The sequence below is a fragment of the Sceloporus occidentalis genome, unplaced genomic scaffold, assembly GCF_023333645.1.
Source record: "Sceloporus occidentalis isolate IW3139 unplaced genomic scaffold, rSceOcc1.0.p SCAF_26, whole genome shotgun sequence".
Classification (NCBI taxonomy): Eukaryota; Metazoa; Chordata; class Lepidosauria; order Squamata; family Phrynosomatidae; genus Sceloporus; species Sceloporus occidentalis.
In genome coordinates, this window is record NW_028317006.1 from 11,521,455 (window position 1) to 11,548,046 (window position 26,592).

General features: G+C 38.5%; 1 protein-coding gene across 1 annotated transcript in view; it reads right to left on the reverse strand.

Moving 5' to 3' along the window:
* Positions 1–26,592, reverse strand: part of LOC149300168 (anthrax toxin receptor 1-like) — a 66,555-nt gene that overhangs the window by 16,777 nt on the left and 23,186 nt on the right. The window contains exons 7-16 of the mRNA XM_089485581.1: positions 26,092–26,160; positions 25,072–25,152; positions 20,869–20,929; positions 19,859–19,957; positions 19,555–19,624; positions 18,433–18,511; positions 16,171–16,266; positions 12,153–12,194; positions 4,044–4,139; positions 2,460–2,627 (exon numbers count right to left, since the gene is read on the reverse strand). Of these exons, the coding sequence (XP_089341707.1) occupies positions 2,460–2,627; positions 4,044–4,139; positions 12,153–12,194; positions 16,171–16,266; positions 18,433–18,511; positions 19,555–19,624; positions 19,859–19,957; positions 20,869–20,929; positions 25,072–25,152; positions 26,092–26,160 (861 nt within the window). The remainder of the gene's footprint in view (positions 1–2,459; positions 2,628–4,043; positions 4,140–12,152; positions 12,195–16,170; positions 16,267–18,432; positions 18,512–19,554; positions 19,625–19,858; positions 19,958–20,868; positions 20,930–25,071; positions 25,153–26,091; positions 26,161–26,592) is intronic.

Below are 26,592 nucleotides of genomic sequence, written 5' to 3' on the forward strand. Positions count from 1 at the left end.
ACAATACAGTGAAAATATGTTATGAGTATTTTTTCTGCAGCATCCAGTCGATTATAGAAAGTCTAACTGTAGAGCAAATGTAGTATTAAATGTTTTACCAATATGTATCATCATAAAACATACCAAAACATATAGACTGGATAACTGTTGATGTTAATAAAGTGGAAATGTAGGCAAGGGAGATGGGGCATGGTGAAGTTAGATGCAGAATAAGGAATTAACCATTTATACAGGAACTGATCAAGATATACTCTCATAATGAGTAAGAATCTCAAACACACTGAGATTATTTGGATATAATTCCATTTAAAGGACGTAATAAATACAACTGAATTATAACCAATCACATACTATTCAATTTATGAGAAAGCAAACCAGTTTGACCACTTTCACAAGCCTTGATGGTAATCAACAATTTGCTACTCACTCTCAGAATACACAGTACTTGTCAATGTGCAATGTCCATCCTAATTTTAAAGAAAACTCAATTAAGCAAACCCTAGACCAATATCCCTATGGTGGATACCATTCCATAATAAAATACTTTCTAAACTAGTCAGACTGTCTGCCAAGCTATAAAGTTTCCAGTCCACGACTGAAGATTCTTGTTGTCAACATCTGAGTTTCCTGTTTCTAAAAGATTTTAGTACGTTCCATGATTTTGCCTTGGCTCTATAGCCAATAGTGTCCATAACATGTTGTGTTCATGTTACCATGGACCAGAAAACAGTCTTGACATTCACATGATCCAATGTGGGCTGCCAAGATGCAGTCTGGATGAGCTATGCTTGTGTCAACAAAGAGGAACATATGGTTATTATCAAGGAGAAGCGTGCTGGAGGTCTTATCCGTTATTACATGGGCATCTGAATGAAGCTATCTTCACGTTTAACTCCCTAGTCTGATCCAGACTCATTCATATAATTACTTCTTTTCTTGAAAATGTCTTAATTAATAGAATTTGGAGACTGTCTCATTCTGCAGAGACTCCAGTCCATTGAAAATTATTTTTGCCTATGCTATGCTAGTAAAGTATTTTTTGTTGCATGAATTGAAGGAAAATACTTTCAATTAAACTGATTTTTGAATGAAAATGGGCAAATGTGCTAGGTCAAGTAAATGGTAACTGCCATTAACTTCTACTTTGTGTTATTTAATTTAATTTTGCTTTTATCTTTGATGCATTGCAAGATCTGCCTACTATTTAATGTATAATGGCAGAAATGTAGCAGTAATCTGACCGAACTATATTTATATATATATATATATATTTAAGAGGAAAAGTTTCATAAAAAAAAAGCTATCCCCTTTTGAGCCAGATATACCCTGAGTTTAAATTATTAAATCTCTCTCCAAAATAATAATGTGGACTAATCCCCCAAAAAGTAAAATTACATGTGTATTTTAAAAATAGATTAAATGTTTAATAATTTGAGGACAACAGTGAAAAAAAACAACTTAGCTCACCCATCACTACCACCAGTAAAATGCAGAGTCTTTGGGGACCTGATTGCACCTTAGAATTTTCAGTGCATCCATGAAAAAAATCTAAATGATTCCACATGTTATAGGATAAACATATTAGATGTAAAAAAAAAACAGAGGCATGTTCAAAATTGAGTAATGAAGAGGGAAGTAAAAAAAATACAGAACATTTGCTCATCCACTCAGCCCATTTCTTCTACCCAATATAAAAAGGGGGGATGCTGGAGACATCGCTTGCCTAGTGGACTAGAAACCCTGGTTCTTGTCCTTTTAAATGTTCAGGGCAACCCTTTGTCTATTCCATGCATGCTAACATTTCATAAAGAGGGGAGATTTATGCGGGATGTGTCCGCCTCACTTTCTATTAATCTGAGACAACCGACATGCCTGTCTACTATCATCGGTAAAATGAGCACATGTTATTAGCGTAGTAGTATAGTATTCACCCCATCTTCTATCAACGTGTAAGCCTCAAAACAAAGGCGTGCATTATTTCATTCTTACCAGCAGGGTGCCAAAGTGTTATTATCGAAACATAAGCAAGCATACAATAAACAAAACAGTAAATATCCATTACCCAAATCATCTTAAGTAATTGTGCAAGACTTCTTGTGAAATGTTACGAAATAGAAATTCCACTCTATAATCAAAGGATATACCCCTAGTCCAAAAATCACTGGCTACCGCATGATAGAAATAAAAACAGATGATGCTATGAAACAACTTTGTTTTGTTTTCCTGGACAGTATTTACATTATGCATACAGTTATTTTCTGCATAAAATAAGAAGGAGCAGGGTTCCTATATTATAAGGTTTAAGCTACATAAAATCACAATAGACAATGAATCAAACTGTTTAATTATCTCACATTTTGGCAACTGGTTGATATTTTAAAAACTGATTATCCGTTATCAATAGATGTATTACTTGCTAATGTCTTGTAGTTCTGTTTTAGTTTGTTCTTACAACTTGCCTTAATTGGGGAGTACCACTTCCGGGAGGAAGAAGAATTTCCCAGGTTGTTGTTGAGAATCTTTGGCGATGGGAACTCATACTCTTGCTCTGGCATCTTCACCCTGGCATTCTTGGCTTTCTCCAGTTTAGCGCCTTCTTCGGTTGAACCCTTTTCTCCCCAACGCACCTGACAGAGACAAGAATTTGCTTAAAGGAAACCCCAAGCACTTACTATACATCCTAGGACATTGTTATTAATGGAAAATTAATGAAGCGGTCCAATGGAAATAAAAAAAAAATCTTTTAGCATTAACTACAGTGTTATAGACAGTAACGAAAACAGAAAACACAATATTTTAAAAAAATATTTATTCTATTACTAGTAATTAAAACACTGGGAGTTCATTCATGGTTAGCTTCTCTGATAATACCTTTAGGTAACCCCTATCATCTCCCAGACCTAGGTTTAAGTTATGCCCCTGTACTGTAAGCTTATCTTGTTGTGACTTTATACAGCTAATATGAAAAATTGTAAGATCATTGCATCATTATCTACTGTTTTATATTGTAATATTTTGCACCATATCCTCAAAAATAATAAATCTTTTTTTAATTAACGTCTTCCATAGAATTCTGTAACATCAATAATTCATGCCTTCCAGCTTAAGCCTCGCTTGGTGGGTCTCTGATTGCAAAAATTAGATCGTAGAGACTTTAGTTGAAGTTTATACCTTCTACTGGGCCAGCTTAGAAAAAGATGTAAAGTCACATACGCTTTCAGGAAACACTTGTGTGAATTTATATCTTTCCCAAAGTTTTCCCAATAAAAGGTATCGGCTGAAGACTCTACCTGCTCTTGTGCTGATACGGCTGCATTAATTTCCCTTATTAAATTTAGATTAGATCAGCTGTGTTCTCAAGTTGATATGCAAGGTGATATGCTAGATCCCACTAGATCAGTCATGTAGATCCTCTCTGTAGTCTTCAGTGCAATACGTTTTGTAAGAAGGTTTTGTAACAGTTCTTCATGGGGAAAAAAAATCTTCGTATTTCACAAATATTCACCAGTTCCTGTGTTCAGTTCAGGGGAATATTCGTGTTTTCCAGTTTTTTTAGAAGTGGTTAATATGGGGTTAACGCGGTAACAGTACACGGCAGCCGCTCTTCATTGGTTGATGCCAGAGGAGCTCCTTGCCAGTGACCAACAGAGTCGCTCATATGGACCTCTAACTCCTGACGGCGAAGGATTCATAAGTTAATGGTCCGTGCGAGCGACTCTATTGGTCGCTGGCAGGGACCTCCTTTGGCATCAACCAAAGGGCAGCTGACGTATTTGGGCTGAACAACCAAAATGCACCCTTCGTGTTTGTTTTCATGTTCACCCGAATGCGAATGCACAAGTCTAATATAGATAGATAGATAGATAGATAGATAATCCGTTATCTTGCAATAATTTGTATCATTCTTTGTTATGCAACAAAACCAAATATAAAATGCAAAAAGCCATATTAGGCACATAATATGATAGCCTGAATAAAAACCAACATTATAGTGCAGTCACAGCTGGCAAATATGTTTAGTTCATACAGGGACATGTATTCACCTCCATTCTCTTAATGCCACCAACACCTCTGCCTCCATAGTAAGAAGCATCAACAGTGGGCCACTTCTTTTTAGGAAGACCATCATCATCTTCCTCCTGTACAAAACAAAGCAAACTCAATTTAGAAACATTGTATCATTGTAACATCTGTCAGAACTTTCAATAACCTGGGGAGGTCAATATCAGGCATTTATATCGGACGCGTCACTTTCCCACATTCCACAATTTACAACTGAATAAATGGAACAAACCTATGTAATGGCATTCACACATCCAGAAATTAGGTGCACGGGTTTTGTCATACATTATACTCATTTCTGTTGAGAGGTCAACATAGTCTTCTCTTACACCCCAAGCTGCGTGCTAGCCAGATCTGCAAGCAAGTTTCTTAATTCATATTTTGGATAATTATGCATGTTTTCCTGTATATGTACCAAATACTTTTTGGGGAGATTGTTTCTTTTTTGGCCAAGCGTTAGTATTCACCTTTCCAAATGTACAATCCTTTGTCCTGATCCCCTCCCCGTCTGATCTCCTACAGCCATAACACTGCCCCGTTTTACCTTAAAAAACCTTCTCTTATTTCTCTTCTCTCATTGTTCTCTTGTAGCCTTTCAGTAACGTCACAAGCTGTGTGCTAGCCACCATCTGAAGCCAAGCGCTAACTCATCCACACCTGTGTTCATTTTATTTACACTTCTGCATCATGAAACCTCTTAACCCTTACTACTGCTACACGAGAGCTACTATGCCCTCTTTTCACCTCCACTTTTGTTTTAATTACCCATGCTGCTCCCTTTAGATTGTAAGCTCAGGAGCAGGGCACTCAAAGGTCTATCGTTCCTGCCTGGAACATTTTATACAAGTAGCATTAGGCTAGATGGCAAGCTTACAGAAAGGGTTCTCAACTCTTGATTTATCTGTATGTAGTATGGTATATTTGTTATGTGTGTTAACTGCCGCATTTAAATTGTACAGCGCTGCGTAATTTGTTGGTGCTTAATTAATAAAAGATAATAAAAATATTAATAATAAGAAACATGCTAGTATTGGATGGATTTTATAAATATAGGGAAATACGCTAAAGGCTATGGATGTGACAGCTCTACTTTTCATATTTATGGACTAGAGGTAACATTACGTTTTTCTGGATAAAAAATACAGAGGCGTTCTAGTTTTGTGACAAAGGCTACATCTGAGGGATTGGAGCCTCTGAGTGTGTACCTTTCTACCTTTGCAGCCGCATTAAATTGCCCCATTTATGGGTACTCTTTCCACATAGATGAGTCAATAAATAACATAAAATAGCTTACTTCTGACAGTAATGAAAATACTGGCTAAGTTTAGGAAAAGCTATGGTAAGAACCAGGCTGTTTTCTTCCCCCCTCTTTCCTGTTAATTCGGACCCTATACATGAATGCGTATTATAAATGCAATATTGCACCACACTGGAGCCGAACACATAAATCAGCATTATAAAAAAGGCTTTCGTCCCGGGTACATTCCATTCCACTAGTAAATTATATTTCAGCACTGCACTGAAATGGCCACTTGTAAAAATCTATCCTGATAGCTCTTGCGCAATCCTGCTTACAGACGATCAGCGACACTGTTTGGATTAACAGAGATATATGAGACAAACATATTAATCAAAGCAAAGCTGGATCACACATAGGTATGCAGCGCTTCTCTCTGACGAATCAGATAATCTTTAGAACTGTGCCTTTTCAAAATAGATTAATATTGCAAATAAAGGGCCAGCAATACCTAGTTTTTATTAAGGGATCAGCACAATTATCAGTGCATTACAGTCTAGCATCAGGATTCAGGACTGAAGCCCTCCCTGACCTGTCCATTGCTAAGCAGCTTAATGTGCCATCAGATTATTTTGGAAGTAGGACCTGGGGCCTGTTGAGTTTATTGGCAGGAGAGTTGTTGTTTCAACTCTATGATTTCACTATATATATAATGAAGGGTCATGCTAGGTAAATTTTCCCACAAAGGGCTGAGTTGGTCCTGCATAATGAATCATTGATCTAATTCTAAGAAGCAAAGGGTTAAGGGAGCACGAACTTCAGTTACAGAAGAAACAGAGGTCTAGGGAGAGATCTCGTGCCCCATCACAGGATTAAAGGAAAGGAAATGTTAGGGAGAAAGGTAAGAGGCAGGGAGAAATGGGATAGATGAGGAGAAAGGGCAGAGGTAGAGAAAAGGGGAGAAATAGGAAAGACATAGATAGGGAGAAAGAGAAGAGATCAGAGAAATGGAAGAAATACGGAGGAAGTCAAGAAAGAGAGAGTGTTCTTAGGTCAAGTTTGTGTGTAAGGACAAGAGTATGCTAGGATGTTTGTGTGTAAGGGCAAGTGTAAATATGTGTGTATGGGCAGGCATGTGTGTGTATGAGCAGGCACATGTAAGGGCAAGTGTATAGCTGTGTATGGCCCTGAAAGGAATAAAATTGTTCATTCTAACACAGTTTTAACTTAGTGGAACTATCTGAGCATTGTCAAAAATTCATAGTGTCCAGTGGCTTTAAAAATGTCCGCCATCAACCATGTCTTTGCCTATCCCTGTTTTACTTAACAGGATGCTAGCTGTGCTGCATTGGCAAGTAAAACTTCTGTTGTCCTACTGGTTTGTTATGGTTAATATTTTCTAAAGGTCTACAAAGCCCCGGGACCTTTTGTCGTAAGAAGCTCTATCTCTGAGATATAATTATGTGCATCTGCACATAGTCACCACCAGGAAAAAAGTAATCCAACAAAAGTAACATTTTCTCACTCCTCAGTTCTAATACTTCTATATCACTTATTGTGATCTGTAAACAGAATTAAATGTTCATTAAGGTGCTGGGCTGCAAAATATAAAAGCTGGGTAAAATGACACACCGACTTTAAGCAGATTTATTACTTTCTTCCATTCTCAAAGCTCAAATAACAGTAAAACAGCAATATTTAAGGATTTTTTTTTGCAGCAATGGCAACAGCTATGTCTGCAGATTGCATATGATGGACCAGTAATGCTGCGGTTTTATTGATTTGCCTGTTTTTCTTCCCAAACATGCTAGCATGCCTGTGGATTGCTTCCCTGTTAAGGGATCTCTAAAGAGATATTAATTGCAGACTGAAATAATTAATTATTCTTCTACAGTATGCAGGCATTAAAACAAAATAATTGAGATTATGTTTCTAATGCTTTGTGTGGCAACTTTACAGTTTTATATCACTAGGTGAATATTTTGGCCAGCATAAACCCTTTGCCTCCAGTGAATGTGTTTTTAAATATATACCAGTTTTTCTTTAATGAGTTATAGCATTTGACTCCACACCCTCTCTGTTCCATAAACCATTCCTCTCATCTGTTTCTAATCATTAAATCCACTCTTCATTTTCTCCAGTTAGTGAGAAGTGGAAAATATATTTTCTTCATAGCTTGATAGATACCAGAATTCCTAATTTAACTATGAATTCTGACCCATTTTCTTTCTGCTGCAGTGAAATTATATTATTATTATTATTTTTTTCTGTGTTTTGTAGGGTCTAGGGTATTGCAGGCTTATACTATGACCCTAGAGGGGAAAAATATTTTCTCTAAAATAATTTTGTATTAAACGAGTGCCAAAAAATATTTTCTATTACGCACCAGCCTTTTGTATCTTGCTTTCTACCATGTAGGCCATACCTGCACTGGTCTAGCGGGTTTTGCAAAATCTTAAAAGAGTTATATCCATGGAATATTACCACCATATGCATTTGCCCATTTTCAGACAACCCAGCTAGTCGTCGTGCCCGCGCTCTGTTGGGACATATCTCCATGCAAGTGATACACTCACCTCCGGCCAGCTCTGGCTCGGCAAACTGTTTGGGCAGGGTTCTACTGAGACCATTGAGTGCATTCGTTGAAAGCGCACCCATGGATTTTAATGAGAACACTTTCCTGCCACTGATGACACTCCAGGCATATGGCTTGGAGTCTGTGTCCTCTCATGGGGAGAGACAATCATATTATATGGTGGATCATAACTCAATAGTGGATGTGAGGGCATGATGCTGCCCTCACGTGGTGGTACGAGCAGCAAAAACATTCTTTGATGAATGTCAGTGCTTAGTGTGGTTTCTGTGTTGAACTTGAATATATATTTCAATGTGTCGACATGGACCTATTAGTTTATTTATTGTCTTCTGGATAAATGATGCGACCATTCTTATCTGCATTTTGCAGTTTTGTACGTGAATTGGGAGTGTGGCCTTCAGGCAGAAGGACACCATAAGTCATGTCTCGGTAGGGAGAGTAATATTAATGAAGTTTTAATTTACCTGGGAACTTATTGAGTTCCTTTGGAAATATAGGCAGTTTTTGGACATTGAGCTCTAGTAAAAAAAATGCCAAAATCACAGGAGTATGAGAACTTCCCACTCAGAGGGTTCTAGGTAACCAAACTGTAGGGGTATAAGTTATTACTGACATTGCCCTGGATCTCTTACAGAAACATAGGCCAGCAGGGTAAGTTCATCTTTCCACGCAGTATGCAGTTTTGTCTTACTTTTGCATGTCCCCGCATGTTAAGGTACTGGAAGCTTTATTAAAAGGGCTGGTGCTGATTCAGTGCTCCCTTATAATTAAAACATCTGTGTTAATGATAAAAGCCAAGCTCCGCCGCCAGCTATAAACTATGAGGCTAGAATGAAACCAAGCAGACACAAGTTTTATACAAACACGGATAAAGTATATTTTTTACTTAATTAGGCGGACAAGATACGCATATGCACAGATATGTGTTTATTTAGAAACCAGGTCAAACTTAGGCAAAGTATTTGACTCAGCTTATACGGTAGTTTAGGTTTAATGATGTGTCTGGGAGGCAGTAAGCAAATAGCGAGAGTGTGATGTAAATAATGTTCTCGTTTATTACATCAGACCTTACGGAGTAAAGGTTCGCTATTAGGAACACCGCCTGACTACTGGAGAAAAATGTTAAATATTACCAGCAAAATTGTCTCTTAATTAAAACATTAAAAGAAGTCTATAGAAGTCTGGGATACCTTTTAGTCGACCAATGTAAGATGCCCCCCTTAGCCACTGCTGGTGTATGATGTCATATTGCAGTGTTTTGACTATTAAGGACTTGTGTTATTTTGGCTGTGTTGGCCAGACACATTCCTCCACGGTGTAAATGGGTAGCCAGGGTCCAGTAGGTGACCTGGTTTGATGTCAGAGGGGCTAAAGCACTCTGGACCTGCCGCGCTAGCTCTTGCTGGCCTATGCCAGAATATCTCTCTGTTCATGGAGTGACATATGTTTTTTAACACCTAAGAGGCTTAGGTGCTCTCTGGAATCTTGGAAAGGAGTCTCACACCGAGTGAGCTATCACATTAAGAGGAAGCAGTCTAATATACTAGAAGGATATCTCAACATTTAAGAAACGGATGCACATATAAGATATGTTAATGAGCGCAAGGTAGTGTCAAGGACTTGATGGAGGGCTCTGATGTATTGAAGAAGTCATATTCTTGAGGACATATTTCCTTTTTTGCTTAATGAAAGTCTTATTCATTGTAATATAAATGCAATTTGATAGAGAATTAGCCAAGCTCCTGCTAAACATGTATCCAGGGAAGGGAATGAGAAGGCAGCTTGGGGCATGTCAAAGAAAAACATCTGAATGTTTCTGCACGCTCAGCGGGGAGACTGAAATAACTTCAAACACTTTTAAGACTAAACAAGAAAATAAGATCCCGCAAACACAAACGCAGCAGCAAAAGGAATCTAACATTGACCTATCCCAGACCACACTTTATGAGGACACAAATGATAAAAACACATTTTAAGTGGAATTTGGTCCAAAAAGGCACATCAATACCACAACCCTGACTTGGCAACTTCTAGTCAAACTTAATCTCCACTGTAGGACAAAGGGTGATTAACTCGTGAACCCAGAGTGCACTTGATGTGGTAGCACAGTGTAACATGCATACAGTAATGTATTTACCTTTCCGGTGGCCCTAGACCCAACCTAGGACAGCGCCCCCAGTCGCCTCTTCCTTCATGGTCAGCTTCACACCTTTAAGAAACTGGGCAATGGCATATGACATCATATACCGGCTCGCTGTGTCTTAAAGGCGCGCAATCTCTTTAATGAAGTCTATGGAGGCTGTGCTGAGGTGGCATAGCTTCCATAGCATAAATAGACTGGTTGGGGAGGTCAATTGGCCCATTGAGCAACAGGACTGCAGGGAGCTGATCACCCAAGTTGCCCATGCCTAGTCATCAGTATTCATCACTCCACGCATATATAACGAAGCTATTAGGATTCATGTTAACAACATAGCCAAAAAGTACCTATAACTGTGATATGTGATATCTCACTATATCACCAGACTGTAAGCTCTTGTGGCTAGCCATCCAACCAGATCGTAAGCTGCCCATAGCTAGCAATCCCACCAGGATGTAAGCTCCATTAGCTAGTTAAAAACACTATATAACTAGCCTGTAAGCTCTTCATGCTAGCTATCCCAAACAAATTTAATTGGCTACTCATCCCATTAGTTTGGATAAATAATACATTTTAACTTTACCATATAATCTCTTCTGATAACAAACAATACATGTATCCTAGTGTTTATATATTCCAAACATCCAGACAAAAATGGTATATAAAATATCCATAACACTCCATATAATGGAAGACGGGATTGCAATGCATAAAGTCTCCCTGTGTGTGATAGCACGTGATTCTATGACTATGTTCTGAATATCCTCATAACACCGCTCTCCTCATTCCACACGGGGTACCTCTGCTCTCATATACTGAAACCCACACCAGATGATGCATGTTCAGTCATCTCAGGACATGTCCTCACCCGTTGCCCCCTCATGCCACTCCAGAATTTAACCTCTGGGGGCAGGGAATCAGCATCTGGTTGTCTTTAACATCCCAAAAAACACTCCAATTAAATTATTTGCAGGCAGCACGCCATATGGAAAAAACATTAAGGCATACATTTCCTATGACATTTAGTAAAAAAAAAAAGAAGGCGTTTAACTTTTCATATGAATCTATCGAGAACACACAAAGGAAAATAGAAGTTTTGCTGTAATTTCTGATAACTGAACACCTTCTTGTCAACTGTGTAACATACTGCAAATAAATGGGCAACAAATTTAAACCATGAAGTACCATACAATTCAACTACGGACAGCATTGTACTTTAAAAAGCGATATTCTTGTCAATATCCAGAAAATCATAATTGAGAGGTAACACAAACTGAGATTACACAACAGTTTATACAATGAATATATGTTGGAATTACAGAAATGGGTATCATTGAGCTACTGTATATTCAAGAAAGAGCAACCTTCGAAATGCCACTCATATAACCCTCATTACACTTTAGTCTACTCTCCAGTGTATGCTCCATGTTTTGAAAGTTCTGGAGCTTCTTATTTAAAGGAATTAAACAGCGATGGAATATATACTACTTCCTAATTAAGGAAAATGTAGGTGACAGAATTACAAGTAGTTGGGAACACTTACAGATTCTGCTGGTGAAATCAGGTCCCATATCCTCTGCACTATGCATAAAATGAGTTAGGGTTGCCTGTCCTTATCGGTTGCTGCATTAGCGGCTCTTTCAGCTGACTTAGAATAGATGGTTTATCAATTAAACCATGAGTTACAAGGGAGCTGAGGTTGAGATTCACCTTTTCATCATATTATGCATTATAAAGGGTCCATCCTTAAGAACATTTAGATAGGCCTGCATAATGGTAATGATTTACCTTGTCAGCCACTACTCATGGCTAACGTGATGATTCTTGCAGGGAAATTGTATCCTTCATGATATATCGCAAGCTCTTGCTGTTTCATCTCAAGCTCTCAACTCGCCTACTACTCATTGTTTAGTTATTGACCCACTTCATCTACTTGCGCCCTTCATCTGAATTGTTGCTAAGGAAAGGGGGTCAAATTTTTGAATATTCTATTCCCTCTCAATAAATCTTAGAACAGAAAGAATTACTCTTGCATAAGAACCTCAGTATGACTAATGCACTCAGGGCAAATGAAACCTGTTATTATAAACACATTTGTAGAAAAACATGCTAAATACCTCACTGTCTTCCTCTGGTGGTGGAGGAGGTGCTTTGATGATCTGGGGAAAAAATTCATAAAAAAAGGATTACATATAATAAACACATGGGGAATAAAACAATAAGATTATATTAACAAATGCATTGATAAGATTTTTATATATAAGAATTTGACAAATAAGCCATGCCAGATTGAGAGGAGAAGTATATTAATTGATGTGTACTTGGAGCCATCACATGCACTTTAATGTGTCTGATAGCTAAGTGTCACCTTATACTTTATCTTTATTGCATGCAAATGTATAGAGGGATTCATCTCCATTCCAGTTCATCCCAAAGATGTTTTATGGGGTTGAGGTCAGGGCTGTGTATGACCAAGTTCTTCCAAACCAAACTCATCCATCCATGTCTTTATGGACCTTGCTTTGTGCACTGGGGCACAGCCATGCTGGAATAGAAAAGGGCCTTCCCCAAACTGTTCCCACAAAGCTGGAAGCATAGCAATGTCCAAAATATCTTGGTATGCTAAAGCATTATGATTTCCCTTCACTGGTTGGTAGCGTTTCATGGCATCCACCATACATCCATCAGACTTCCAGATAGTGAAGCGTGATTCATCACTCCAGAGAATGTTTGCCCTTCTCCAGACTCCAGCAGTGGTGTGCTTCACACCTCTCCAGCCGCTGGCTGGGTTTGCGCATAGTGGTCTTCCGCTTGTGTGCAGCTGCTTGGCCATTGGAAACCCATTTCATGAAGTTCCTGAAGCATAATGCTGGTGCTGATGTTGCTTTCAGAGGCAGTTTGGAATTCTGTAGTGAGTGGTGCTACAGAGGACAGGCGATTTTTAAGCTCTACGCTCTTCAGCACTCGGCAGCCCTGCTCTGTGAGTGTGCGTGGTCTACTGATTGGTGGCTGAGCTGTTGTGCTTCCACTTCACAGTAATAGCACTTACAGTGGAACGGAGCAGATCTAGCAGAGCAGAAAGTTTACAAACTGATTGGTGGCAAAGGTGGAATCCTATGACACTGCCATGTTTAAAGTCACTGAGCTTTTCAGTATGACCCATTCTACAGCCAATGTTTGTCTATGGAGACGGCTGCCTAAGTATTTGATTTTATGTATCAGTAAACAAAGGGTGTGGAAACACCTAAACTTAGTAATTTGGAGTGTCCACCTATGTTTGGTCAAATAGTGTATGCGCACAACGCACTTCCATCACAGAGATTTGAGGGGCCGGTAGGTAAAGTTTAAGTACTTTAAAATGCATTCAATGTTAGCGAGTCTGCTTAAAGCAGTATACTGTCCCTTTATTGATTAAAATCATATGTGAGTAACTAACATCAGACAAAGAGCTCCTGGGTGCCTCTTCTTTTTGATGTAAGAATATCATCGTGGGTAATATCATCTTACAATCTACCTCCTTACTGTAGTATAAACTGTAGACAGGTAAATGTTCCATTTAGAAACAAACCTCTGTTTTATGCATTATGTTAAATCCAGGAAACACATATAAATATAATGGTAACAGTGTAAGAAATACTGTATGTGAGAAGAATATGCTGACTACCATAAAACGAAGGAAATCCAATACGTGTGTCTTTGGATTTTGGTCTGCATTTATCAGAAAAACCTCAGAAAGGCCACGTTAAGGCAATTTGCCCTCTGACCATCAGTGAGTTGTCTCAAATTGACTTTCCACCGATATCAATGCTTTCCACGCGTGAAGTCAGAACTGGTTTTAGAACAATGTATACCCGATACAAAGCTAGTCTTTCTTTACAAAGAATTCATCGATTCTTTTTTTTGTCATACTAACAAATAAAATGAACATTCTTTAAGTTTTGTATATTTTGCTTAAGATTGATGCTCATTGCCAGGATGCTCCCTAGAGACCTAATTTCAGTTGCTCTCAGATGACGTATCTGGTCTGGATTTGGAGGGCTAGGTTTTACTTTCTATCCAAATTTTGCACGCAAGCCAGATTTCCAAGAACTGATTATTACATCCACCCAGCCATGGTAATTAACCCTTAGATCGTTAGCAGCCAAGAGCAACATTGACGTGCCTGACTTTAAATGTCATCACACTATACAAAGAAAATGTATCAAGATTTCTGCGTACATATCTTTTAGTAAAGATTACAGTGGGTTTACCTAACGTTATATTTCATATAAGTGACTGTAAATGTAATTAAATATTTTTGGATCTTCTCTTTGATTGAACCTCTCCATGTGTCTGAGCTTGCAGTTCCTATCAGTTTTCAACAGCTTTCAATCATTTTTAATTTGCCTAATCTTATTATTAGACAATTTAGAGTTACATATCACTCAGGTTTATAGACTAAAGACTCTGGAGCATTTAAAATGTTATATGATATAACTTGTATTTCACTATATGGGCCACCACCTCCAAAGTCTTGACACAAAGTTCTTCTTTTCATGAAGGGGTATCTCCAAATCATGTCTTAGTTTTCAATAGTGAAATAAGTGTTTATCTTCTTAAAGAAGACATACAGGTTCTGTTTTTTTGGATTGGATGAGAACAAAAAGTGTATGATCAGCACAGTGAGGCAGGAACTCGCAATAACTGACCCAAGAGATATTACTCAGCCGCTGAAGGGTGGTAACGGAATGTGACAAAATATTATTCTTTTAAAAACTCAGTGCAATCATAAATAAACCACCCAGTAGAATGCATTAAAACACTCGGAAAGGACAAAGGTTTATCCAGAATACATTTAAAATGAGCGAACTAAGGACATGCAGTATGTTAAAGACCAACTACTGTACATGTCTTGTTAATCCTCTCTACTTATTCCTAAATTAATCGTTGAAATTATTTTTTGGTTAATCGATAGCGATTGATCATGAACCACCTCTTTAATGGAGGGGGCAATAGATCTAGGCAACTACTATGCAGAGAAGCATTTTTCACCTAAAGGGTTAAATGAGAATCTGCCATGGTCGTGTTTCTTGGACTTCAGATAATAGATCTGAAGCCACTTTAATAATCTGCTAGTTTTTATTGAATGGTTTTATCTTTACTTTATTCTTAAATTGCATAATTAGGTTTGTCATCATTATGGCAACCATGATTATCCGTTGTGTACATGTGTCATTTTAGTACAGTAATAAGGGTTAATTATTACCCTGTATCAATTGAATATTCTAGCATTTTGTATTTAAAACAAAAAAAGTTACTTGTGTCAATTATGTAGACTATGATTAAATTACACATCAGATATTTTGTAACCGAAAGTCATGACCAGGAGGTGGTTCCTTGGTGTGGTTAGGCGTGTGGGTTAAATCCGATATTTACTATATATTGAATTATTTGTCTATGTAGGTTGTCTTGAGTCTCTGGTTGAAACTGAAATGTCTATATGGAATAAACCACTTTTTGGGATTTTGATTAAAATTATTTATTATTATTTTGTTGTGATTTATATATGCACTGCTGTCCAAAAGTTTGGGGTCACTTACAAATGTCCTTTTTGAGACATTTTTTTTTGCTTCCAGCTTTGTGGGAACAGTTTGGGGAAGGCCCTTTTCTATTCCAGCATAACTGTGCCCCAGCACACAAAGCAAGGTCCATAAAGACATGGTTGGATGAGCTTGGTGTGGAAGAACTTGACTGACCGCACAGAGCCCTGACCTCAACTCCACCGAACACCTTTGGGATGAACTGGAAAGGAGAATGTTAGCCAGGCCTTTTTCCAACATCAATGACCCAAATGCTCTACTGGATAAATGGGCAAAAATTTCCACAGACACACTTCAAAATCTGTTGGAAAGCATTCCCAGAATAGTGGAAGCTGTTATAGCTGCAAAGGGGTGACCAACTATATTAATGTCATTATGTTCCTCATGCCAGTAAAAGCAGAATTAATGAAATATGTTACCATTTATTATTGAGGAAAATTAGCACATAAAATAATGTTATGCACATATACTGTACAGGACCTGTAGATACTATGAGTCAAAGACATTTTACTTTCAAGGTGAGTGCAACATTAAGATGACAAACACTGACACTTACCACAGTACAGCAAAGTGGCCAGAACCACCACAACAGGGCGAGCAGCAACAGAAGGAAGAGTATGAGCAAGGCTATTGCCAGGATGGTCCCATCTGCCTGTGAGATATAATGCAAAGTATGTTGTGACTGTGTCATATCCAGAAAAGCTGGTACAAGAAAGGAGAGACAAAGCTATTGCTATGACAAGAAGTCTGCCCAGAGCTGAACAGAGGGAAGACTTATGGTTCCCAAAAGGTGTTAAAGGTTCTATTCACATTTATCACATTCGACCAAAGACTTCCATTTCATATTTCCAACATGCTATTCTGTATAGAACCAAAACAGTTCATACAAATGGATGCATATGGCCCTCTGGTTTCTGACCCCCCCTAGACAAATTGTGTCTCTGGTGCCATACTCCTGTATGCAGTTGCTTGAAAACATAGGAGGAAACTGGATGGTGGTGCTACCTACCCGCTTAGTGCCCTAGTTTGTCTGTATGGCAAATCTTGCCTATGACCTACTGCTTGTTATTTCCCAATCTGTGACCAGGCAGTAAAGATAATCCACTGTATATCTGAACCAAGATTGAAGTAATGAACTGCAATAAGCCATTCTACTGCTTTTTTGTATGTGGATACTCATAATACACGGTGGCATCCCCTCTGCATTCTGATTAGAGCAGGTAAGGGTTCTTGGCATCATGGTTTAGAACAAAAAGCTCTAGAACATGATGTTTGCCTCTGCTATGATTACTAAGGGAACTATGTATTCTTATATTGATTTCACATGGAAAATGAAACAAATTAAAAACTTTTTAAAGCATAGTAAACTAACACCACAGAAGGATTTAGCATGATTTGCTCATTATGTTTGTTTTAGCCCTGAGAGCATTGCAAAGCCCTGATACACAGAACCCTTAAACACAGAAATCCATTAGCAAAAATATATAAAATATATTTGACAATTCCAGTTTATAACCAAGTCATTAACATTAACATGCATTATTGGGCTCCTAAAATGAACACCTGCACTTTATGGGTGCATTCTAATTATCAACTACATAGTTAAGATTATGAAACTGGAAGAGATGCCAAGTTGAGTCTCCATTGATTTTAACTTGACTCTGCAGCTAAAATGGAGATGATAGACAATGAGATTTCATCAGACCTAAGGAGGGTGAGGCACCATAAAATTCAGGTTCCACCAAGCTGTTAAAGACAGTTATGTCTCGCAGGCCTGGTATCTTGGCCAATGTTAAGGATTTTGGAATATACAAGAACATTGCGTGGAAATAACTATATTGTAAAATGAATACGTTGTTGTGTTACACTGCAACAAGCCACTAACAAAACATGGACAAATGTAAATGTATGACCAAGTTGGACCCTGTGAAGCCTTGGTTCTCAACCTGTTCCCAAACATGAACAATAATTTTCAGGTTCCGAGCCAAGTACTGCCAGTATCAACCAATACCAAGTACCCCTAGAAGAAGAAGAAGCCAAGGCAAAGACACTTCAGTAATATCGGTACATCACCCTGGCGTTTAGTGGGTTCTAGTTAACCTGTATAAAAAAAACACATCTCTAAAACTTTAGTGCTGGAATCCTTGAAAATATCTGTTCCCATTGACCTTGTTTTGTTGACTTTAACCATTCATAGCATTGAGAAAAGATAATATATACCGTATATATGTGTGTGTAAATAAACAATTTTATGAATAAATCTAAATAGAAGTTTTCACCCATATATATTGTGATGAATGTATACCTTCACGATTGTAAGGAATAATCATAGAGGGGACTACACATGAGGAGAGTCTGCCTCATAACAACATAGGCATACATTTACTGTGTAATATTACAAAAAGAGTGCCAGGAAACTGTTCTGTTAAATGTGGTTTTTGTTTTTACAGCTTCATGACCAGAAGGTCACACATTGCCTTTAAGAAAAAGTCCTAAATGTATTAACGTTTACCTAACGTTTCCTAGCAGTAGTTTGCTGACTGTGCGTTAGTCACAGCTAAGCCGTTGCAGCTGATGCGTTCGATATATCTTAAATGGGATTTTTCTCTAAACCATGAAATTGTGGGAGTCAGAAGGTTTCATCTCAACAACATTGCAACATCGGGATTCCTATTCTTTGCCTTTATAGTGTCATACTGTCATAGTGTCTAGCGAGTTAAAATTAATCGTATTTTTTCAGAATCTCGCTGAATTAAAAAAATAAAATAAAAACAATGCTATAAATAAAAGAGAAATATAAATGACTATGAAGACTCACACAGTGTGTGCTGGTGATGATCACGTAGCTGGAGATGAAGCTCACACCATTGTTCATACTGACTTGGAGAGCAGCCTCCCTGGGGATAGAAGAAGTAGGACAGTAGGTCATTGCAGTGCTGAATTACTCAACATGGCATTGCTCACGTCTCTGGCTTTTAAGGAATTAATGGCCAGCATACAGTGCTACGATGTAGATTATCTAACAGTATACGTTCTCATTGAAGGGTATTAGAGACGGGTTTGGGTGATTGCCCGGACGCCAAAAGATGAGAGCCGCTCGGATTCTGTGGCTGTTTTGGATTTTAGACAAATTCACATTATTGCTTTATTTACATTTCCCTCTAGCACTACTCATAAAACAGGAGTTTGCAAGAGTGTTTGCAAAAGAGTTTCAACCCACAAGCTTTATTATGCATTATGAAGGGTCAGCTCTGACAAGTTTTCTTGCTGGCCCCACATTATGCATAGTTCAATCAATAATTTTTAATTCCAGACATCTCATTCATTTAAGACTGTAAGCTCGTTTGAGCCGAGCCCTCTTCACCTGTTGTTTCTGTAAGTCAAATTGTCATGATATATATAATACTTGTTATGTCCTGTCCACCCATTGTACAGCACTACGGAATATGATGACGCTATATAAAACAATAAATAATAATAACTATGCATTATAAAGGGCCAACAAAATTAGATGAATCCATAACTCCGACTTTAGAAACCAAACCTTGCCAAGAAGCTAACGAGGAGTGTTGGATGGTCAAAAAGACTGACCCACTGTAACTCAGTCTCTTCCCACCACTGGAAGCCATAACGTCTCAACCTTCAGACGGCAGAACTGAATTATCCGTCACTGATAATTTAGCTCAGATTGTCTTAAGGGGAATAGTTAACCTTTTGAGTTGATTCCATTAGGCATTCAAAAGGTGAAATATCCATTTTTCAATTTTCTAGAGCTCACCACTATTAATTGTTCTATGTCATCATAGACATAGATATATTTATACACCATCGCAGTTGGAATATATGTTTTTTTGTTTAACTTTTATATTTTCTACTAAAAATCTGAAATGACACAAAATATTGTTTGCCCGATCTCCGGGTAAATACAGTCAAAGCTTACATGCCAACATCTTCGAGGACGGGTGCCGGGCAAAGCAGGTAAGTGTCCTCCACAACCAACGGCTTCTTTGCTGAGATAAAAAGTAAGATGTTTTTAGTGAGTAGAAATAAAGTAACTAGGTTAGCAGCAAAAACTCTGGGGGTTTAGGGTTTGAAATAGCAATATATGGTCACATGATGTGATAGGTGCTTTTAAATAGCGTTTGCTGGGCGTGCACTGGTTTCTTGATCTGAGTATGCTTTTTATAAGGTTTCTGTATTTTTTAAGTGCATATAGGTATAGGCACGCTGTTGATTTTCCTTACTCTGCACAGACGTCTCATTAATCCTGAAACTGCAGAGAACGCGATCCACATTCCGCGCGTATCGGAAACCGTTGCCTCTTACGACGACTTGGAAAGACGCTGAAATGGAAGAATACCAAACAAGCTGAAAACACAAAATTTAAGGCAACTATCATTTACCGTAATTATCCTTCATTGTAATGTTTAGTTATATCAACCGGGCACTATACTCACGTGCACACTAGATGTGCGTAATTTATTTATTGTACCTTAAATACACGTGAATGGTCTAAAACATCGTAAACAGTGATAAAAAGGAAGAACTTTTACATTTCTGGTTCTAGAAAAAAAACTAGACAAAGGACTAGTTTAGATTAACCGAAACTAAACTAACATGAAGGTAAACAACTTCAAATTGTTAAATGTACTAAACGTAATTATTAAACGGCGATGTAATACCTAGCTATGGTGTGAAATATTATTAACAATAAATACTTGTATATAAGCTATATATCTACTCATTTAGTACACTGCCCTCTCCTGATGCAGCAGCAAACCTCTCCATATTCATATTGCATATAGGATGTAGTGTTTATCATATTGTCATAAGTTGAGCCTCAGTACAGTTGGAAAAAGTATAGCAATCATCATCATCTTATTTATTATTTACGTGTCTACGTTTTTTTCTCTGTGCCATACTGGGGGGTTTGCAGCTGACTTGAATATTTCAACTCACCAACTTTACTATGCATTATGAAGGGTCTGACCCCCCAGTGAGCTCTTCCTGAGAGGTGAATTAATTTGTTTTAGTGCAATGCATGGTTAGGGTTGGGAGATTTCTCAGTAATTTGATAATTTTTGCGGGGGCCTGCTCAGTTCTTCTTGCAGGAATATCTCATAGGAATTGGTCTCATAATGCATTTCTGTAAAGCTCCTTGAAATGGTGAGAAATAAAATGTCCAACTTCATGTTCATTAACTATAAAATTACGTAATGATTTATTTTCCTTTTCCGCACGTTCACATACTTACTCCCAGCACATATACTGGAAGGCTCGGCCGCTAGAATCTCAATGCAGGACATCTTCAGGATCTAAAAGTGTTGGAAAACCAGATATGTATTAGCACCCACAGATAAAGAGGACAACGCATTTGTTTTGTAATCATATTTCTTTTAAAACCCTTCCCAAAGTTATTGTGCCACTATGAGAATACGCGTTAAAGAAGGACTATGCTAGAACTCAAGTTCCTTTTACATCATTTGTGTCCAACTGGCAGCCTTCAGATGCTTGGATAGCCCCCAAAATGCTGAAAACCCTTAGCTTCTCTTGTATTACATAATTTATTTAGTGGTGTCCAGACCTCCGCCCATAGGTATGCAGCGCTCTGTAGCATTCATATAAAAAATATATGTGGGGAACAAAACGTAAAAGAATATCTTAAATTGCTTAAAGGAATTTTAATGCAACTCAGTATTATGGAAAATGAACATACTAAAGGTAATGTCCGTATGAACCATATGGATAGCCATACTAGGTCATACCTACCCTTTGAAATCTGCTCTCAAGAGCTGAGACTCGTGTTGTGTGGCTCATTAACATGCATACTTAGATTGGCATGAAATGCTTATCTCCAGACAAAATAAAATGCCTACGGGGCTGTGCGGCCAAAAAAAACAACATTCCAGTCTGTGAAATTCACAACAGGAGATCGGGCTGAGATCTGTTTGCTTTGATGGAACATGCTAATTATATTTGGTTTTACAACTAATTATGCTGAAAAACAAATATTTTTGCAGTGCTTGTAAATGTGGAGACTCCGGCTGTCCAAAAAAATTCCAATTCATGAATAACCGTTTCGAGCCGACAGTTTTAGTGTCTTGGCACCTTTAATTGCTTTTAAATAATATTCTTAAATATTCAGCACGGGTGAGAAAACTAAAATACAAACTCAATGAAAGGAATAGGGATCAATCATCAATTACGGTATGAATAAAACTGACCAATACGAAATTTCTAAACGAGCCCGAGGTTGTGTCGGGGCTCTAACTAACTCTGCATCTGGGGCAAGGTCAGAGATCCTGCCCTGTTCTGTTGCCACATCTGCAGGGGCATTGCTGCTCAAGGGCACCCCTCATCCTGGGGCAGCTTTCCCTCTTGACTGCCCCGGGTTGCAATAATGGAACCTTGCACGGTAATCTCTTCAGAGTCAAGTCAAGGAATCTTGCCATCAGTTTGTGGCATGAGAGCCAATTCCTATTTGACATTGCCAGATTCATAGTTATGAATAAGCTGTATTCTGGCTCAAATCCCCAACACTTTACAATGTATACAATAGCAGAATCCCTCCAGCTGCCGTATACATAGCGGCGGTGTGTGCTAAAACATGGGAAATGAGTCTACTGCTGTAGCTGGACTTCTGATCATCTGCCAACGCAAGAGAGAGGAATCCCACAAAGAAACCATTTTTAGTTAGACGTCTGCATCCTCTATTTTCTTTCAGTGTATCAGCTCATCAGATGAATGAAGGGGCTGTTGTTTTTGGCCTCCTTACAGTAGAAAAGTGGCTACAATCCACTTCCTGCACACCATACCCTCAGTCGCTGACAAAAGATGCAAATGCATCAAATAGGATAAAACGGTTACTGCTTCTCATATGAAACTGTCTAGAGCAGGGGCGTCCAACATGCGGCCCGCGGGCCAAATGCGGCCCGCGGAACCTCGAGGTGCGGCCCGCGTGAGATCGGCAGCCAGGATCACAAGAGCCCTGCTGCTTACTTGTGGGAGGGGCTATTCTCTGCTCCAGTCCTGCCTCCTCTGTGGGGAGAACGAGGGAGGCCGCGCCCCCTGCTGAAGTCTGTGAGCGGCATCGAGAGCTGTAGAGCAGGTAAGGGGGTGGGTGTTTGAATTGTTAGCAATCACACTCCTATCATGCCAAGTCAGCCAGTACATGTTGAAACCTGGCTAGCTGCCCCCCTTGTGTATTGAGGCTGCCAGCAGTATGGGGTCTGCACTCACAGCCACCCTGTACCAGCATGTATTGGCTGACTTGGGATGATAGGAGTGTGATTGCTAACAGCTAACAGCAATCTGCTAACAGCAATCACAGTCTCATCATGCCTAGGTTCCAGCATTTACTGGTTGCCTGGGTATAAAAAGAGTGTGTTTGCTGTTAGCAATCACACTCCTATCATGCCAAGTCATATTGTTGATTTTTGTTGTCCAATTGTGGTTACACACTAAAATTGGACTAAAAATACAATGCCCAGCCAACCAGTACATACTGGAATCTGGGTATGCCTGAGATTGCTGTTAACAATCAAAATATATAATTTTTTTGTACAATTTTGGTGTGTAACTTACTTTTATTAAAATGTGGGGGGGGTCACTTTCAGTTTCGGCTAAGTGAACCCTGAATTTTCGTTTTTGGTCCCGAATTTTCATTTTAGTGCATCCCTAAAATAAATAGAACTATTTTATTTTTACTTTTCCAGAATCCTGAATTTGTAGGCCCAGAAATCCCAGAAATCAGTGAGAGGAAAAGTAAAGGTTTTGTGTCATTTACTTTATTTTAATCTGCATATCTTATTAAAGGCCATATTTTCTCTCAGTGAAAAATGAGTGCGGCCCTCGCACGTATACAATTCTGATGAAGTGGCCCACTGCAGAAAAAACTTGGACACCCCTGGTCTAGAGAAAAGCAATGCCCTTAAATCATTCTATCTGATGTGACTTTATACATACCTAAAATAATAAAACAATTTAAAACAAGATACTTTGCACTATGGTGATCACATCATGTTCTCTTGCTAGTGAACAACACATATAAAGTGTGACCCTACAGTATATTATAAAGTCACAGAATGGAAACAATTAGTTATAAATGGAATGTATAAGTGTCCATGGAAAAATGGCTGGTGTGCCCGTCCTACTTTGTAAGCAAGGCATAGGTATGGTGCATGGGCAATGTGGGTAAAGTTGGTAAAGTATTGGCAGCAGTGTTCTATGGTTATATAGGTTGCAACGTCTAAGCGCCTCCCGTGGCTATGTTTAAAAACTAGTTTGGAACACAAAAAGACTCTGGTGGCCCATTCTGTACAGGAAACTTTAGACTGTTACTTAATGAACATCAAAAGGCATAAATGTAAGTATAAGATATTACTAAAAGGAAAATATACATAAACAGAAGAATCCTTATTTTAAAATATTTAATGCTTTGCCCCCCCCCTGGACAGGGCTCCTCTCGCAATGCCTTTTAAAACCCGTACTGTTGGCAGAGGATTCAATGTGTCTACTGCTAAACAGTTTTATATGGAAATATAATAAAGGAGGTTAAAATTGAAGATTCAATAAGAAACACTGAAGTCACTTTGGTTTCTACGTCTCTCAGGCATAAAGTGTTTTCTAAATAATCCTGTTCGGATTAATACATCTATTCGGACACATCGGGCTAAGCAAATAAAATGCTAAATGCTAGTCTGGCCAATGGACCATCATAGAGCTTTAAGAAAAAGCACCACACAAACTCCAGATGAAAAACTCTAGGTCTCAAGGACCACAAACAGGCCTTTTTTTGATATCCTTGAGCAGGGGTGTCAATTAACATGCGACTTATTTTAAGGCAAGGAGGCAAGGTTATACAGAATGGTGGTTTGTTTATGGACCTCAAGAACTGCCGAAAAGTTATGCAAAAAGTGATACAATAACCTGAAACTTGGAGATCCAAGTGTAACAACAGAGATGATTTTTAACATTTTGTTAAGCTATACATATAGTAGTATTTCCCTTTAAGGAACATTAAAAATGTAACTTTCTTTCTGAAAAGGCTGACAGAATGCCCATTTTACCCACTGACAAATATTGTCAGACTGCATTCAAACAATGCCTTATGTATTCTTACGGGAGGGGCCATCTGATCATTCTTTTTTCTGTTGCGAAAAGTTTTAAAATGTACTCTAGTGTATGAATATGTTTAATTATGTGTTTTATAACTTGATCTTTGTGTCAAATTTCTGTTGCGTCCTTTCAAAAAGGATCCCGCTCGATATGTACCCTCAGGATATGACATGAACTCTAAATTAATAGTTAATAAGCATTCTTCATATGTGTTAAAAATTGAGTCTGCTGATAATCCTTTTTTCTAGCCCAAGGAAACATCACAACATGTTGTAACATTTCGCTCCCACAATAAAACCTCTGCACGGAGCATATTTATTAATAGAAGAACAATACTCACCGAGCCTATTATATCTTGAAGAGCTTCAAAACCTCCATTGACTGGGAAGACGTGATCTTTACTGTCAGCTATGCGTGCCAGCTAAGAACGAGAGAATAAGAAAAGGAGTGGGCACTTAAGCTAACATGAATTGGCAGCAAGTCCAGACTGGCATTTTAAATCGGCCCTGGCACAGTAGCAGGGGCTACATGCTATGCACTTGCACCTCTACAGAATGCCAGTGTGTCTGTACAACCATCACCTTTACACTATAAATTATAAAGAATTATATCTGCAATACAGGAAAATAGGAGCCTCCGACTGGCACTTGGCCAGTTTGCCCAATGACCAGTCTATTGCCCAATGAACCAATGGCCAGTATAGGATTTAGTAGATATAAATATAGAACTTGCCTAACTTTAAATCTTACTATTTGATTAAGCATTTCATTAACTAAAATATTTTTTACTTCTTCAGTTGTTCTGAGTGGAAAGAATAAAAAAAGAATAAAAAAAGTATTCTCAGCCAACAGGCGTCCAAGCTAAATACAGGTCTGTGGTTTCAAAAAGTGTGTTGTACCAATTATTCTTCATTATGCTCAATTAAATTTCAAGGAGGAAAGTAACACAAAATGTACTGCATGTCAAGGAAAGTTAAACGAAAATGTAGTAACGTTCAAAGTTTGGCAGCACCCCTGGCTTCTAAAACTTGCTTTTAAAATAACTAAGAAATTAAATCTAAATAGTTGGGTCCCACAGAATGAGGCTTAGTAACATCATCCATGACAGCTCAGGCTTTAAGGCTACCCTGCTTGAGAGTAGGTGGTATAACCACCGATACCATCCTTTTTTCACCTGTGTACAGGAAGGAACATGCCTAAAATGCTCTGCCTTGCCACAAGAGAGCTGTCAAACTCCATTTCTAGAGTGCCGAAACATACGAGACGGCATGTTGAAAGAGCTACTTTGGACATATTTTTACCATTCTGTGCAATACTTTTACTCGGTAGGCTGTCGCTAAAGGTATGCGAATGTACAGTACCTGAGTCTCGTTAAAGTCTTTTACACCGACACAATAAACTTGTGCTCCAAGTTCACGGGATCGATTGGCCTATGAGACAAAGTAAATTATAATTATAAACTGTAGGAGAAACACAATGGGTTGGGGAGCAGTGAAAGTAGGTGTGAAGGTGGCATAATGTTGGTGAGAAGTGAGTATGAGTACATGCCACTGCCCTACATAGACAAAGATGAAAATCACCCAAAGACCCAGAGAAACAGTACTTCACCTGGAGACTCCGGGTCAAACCTAGAGAGTTTCCCATGCATGGGAATTGGTTACTAAGTTATGCATTCTACATTATCCACCGATTGCAGGGGACCACTTAGCATGTGCTCGTCAATAACATATGAAATATGTGGTCGTCATCCTAGGGCCCTGTGGTTTCCAGCTATGCCCCTGTTTTAAATTGTATGAATTAATGAAAACTATTCTTGAATATTGTATCACTATGAAAGGGGGCATGCTAAGGGAAGGGTATTA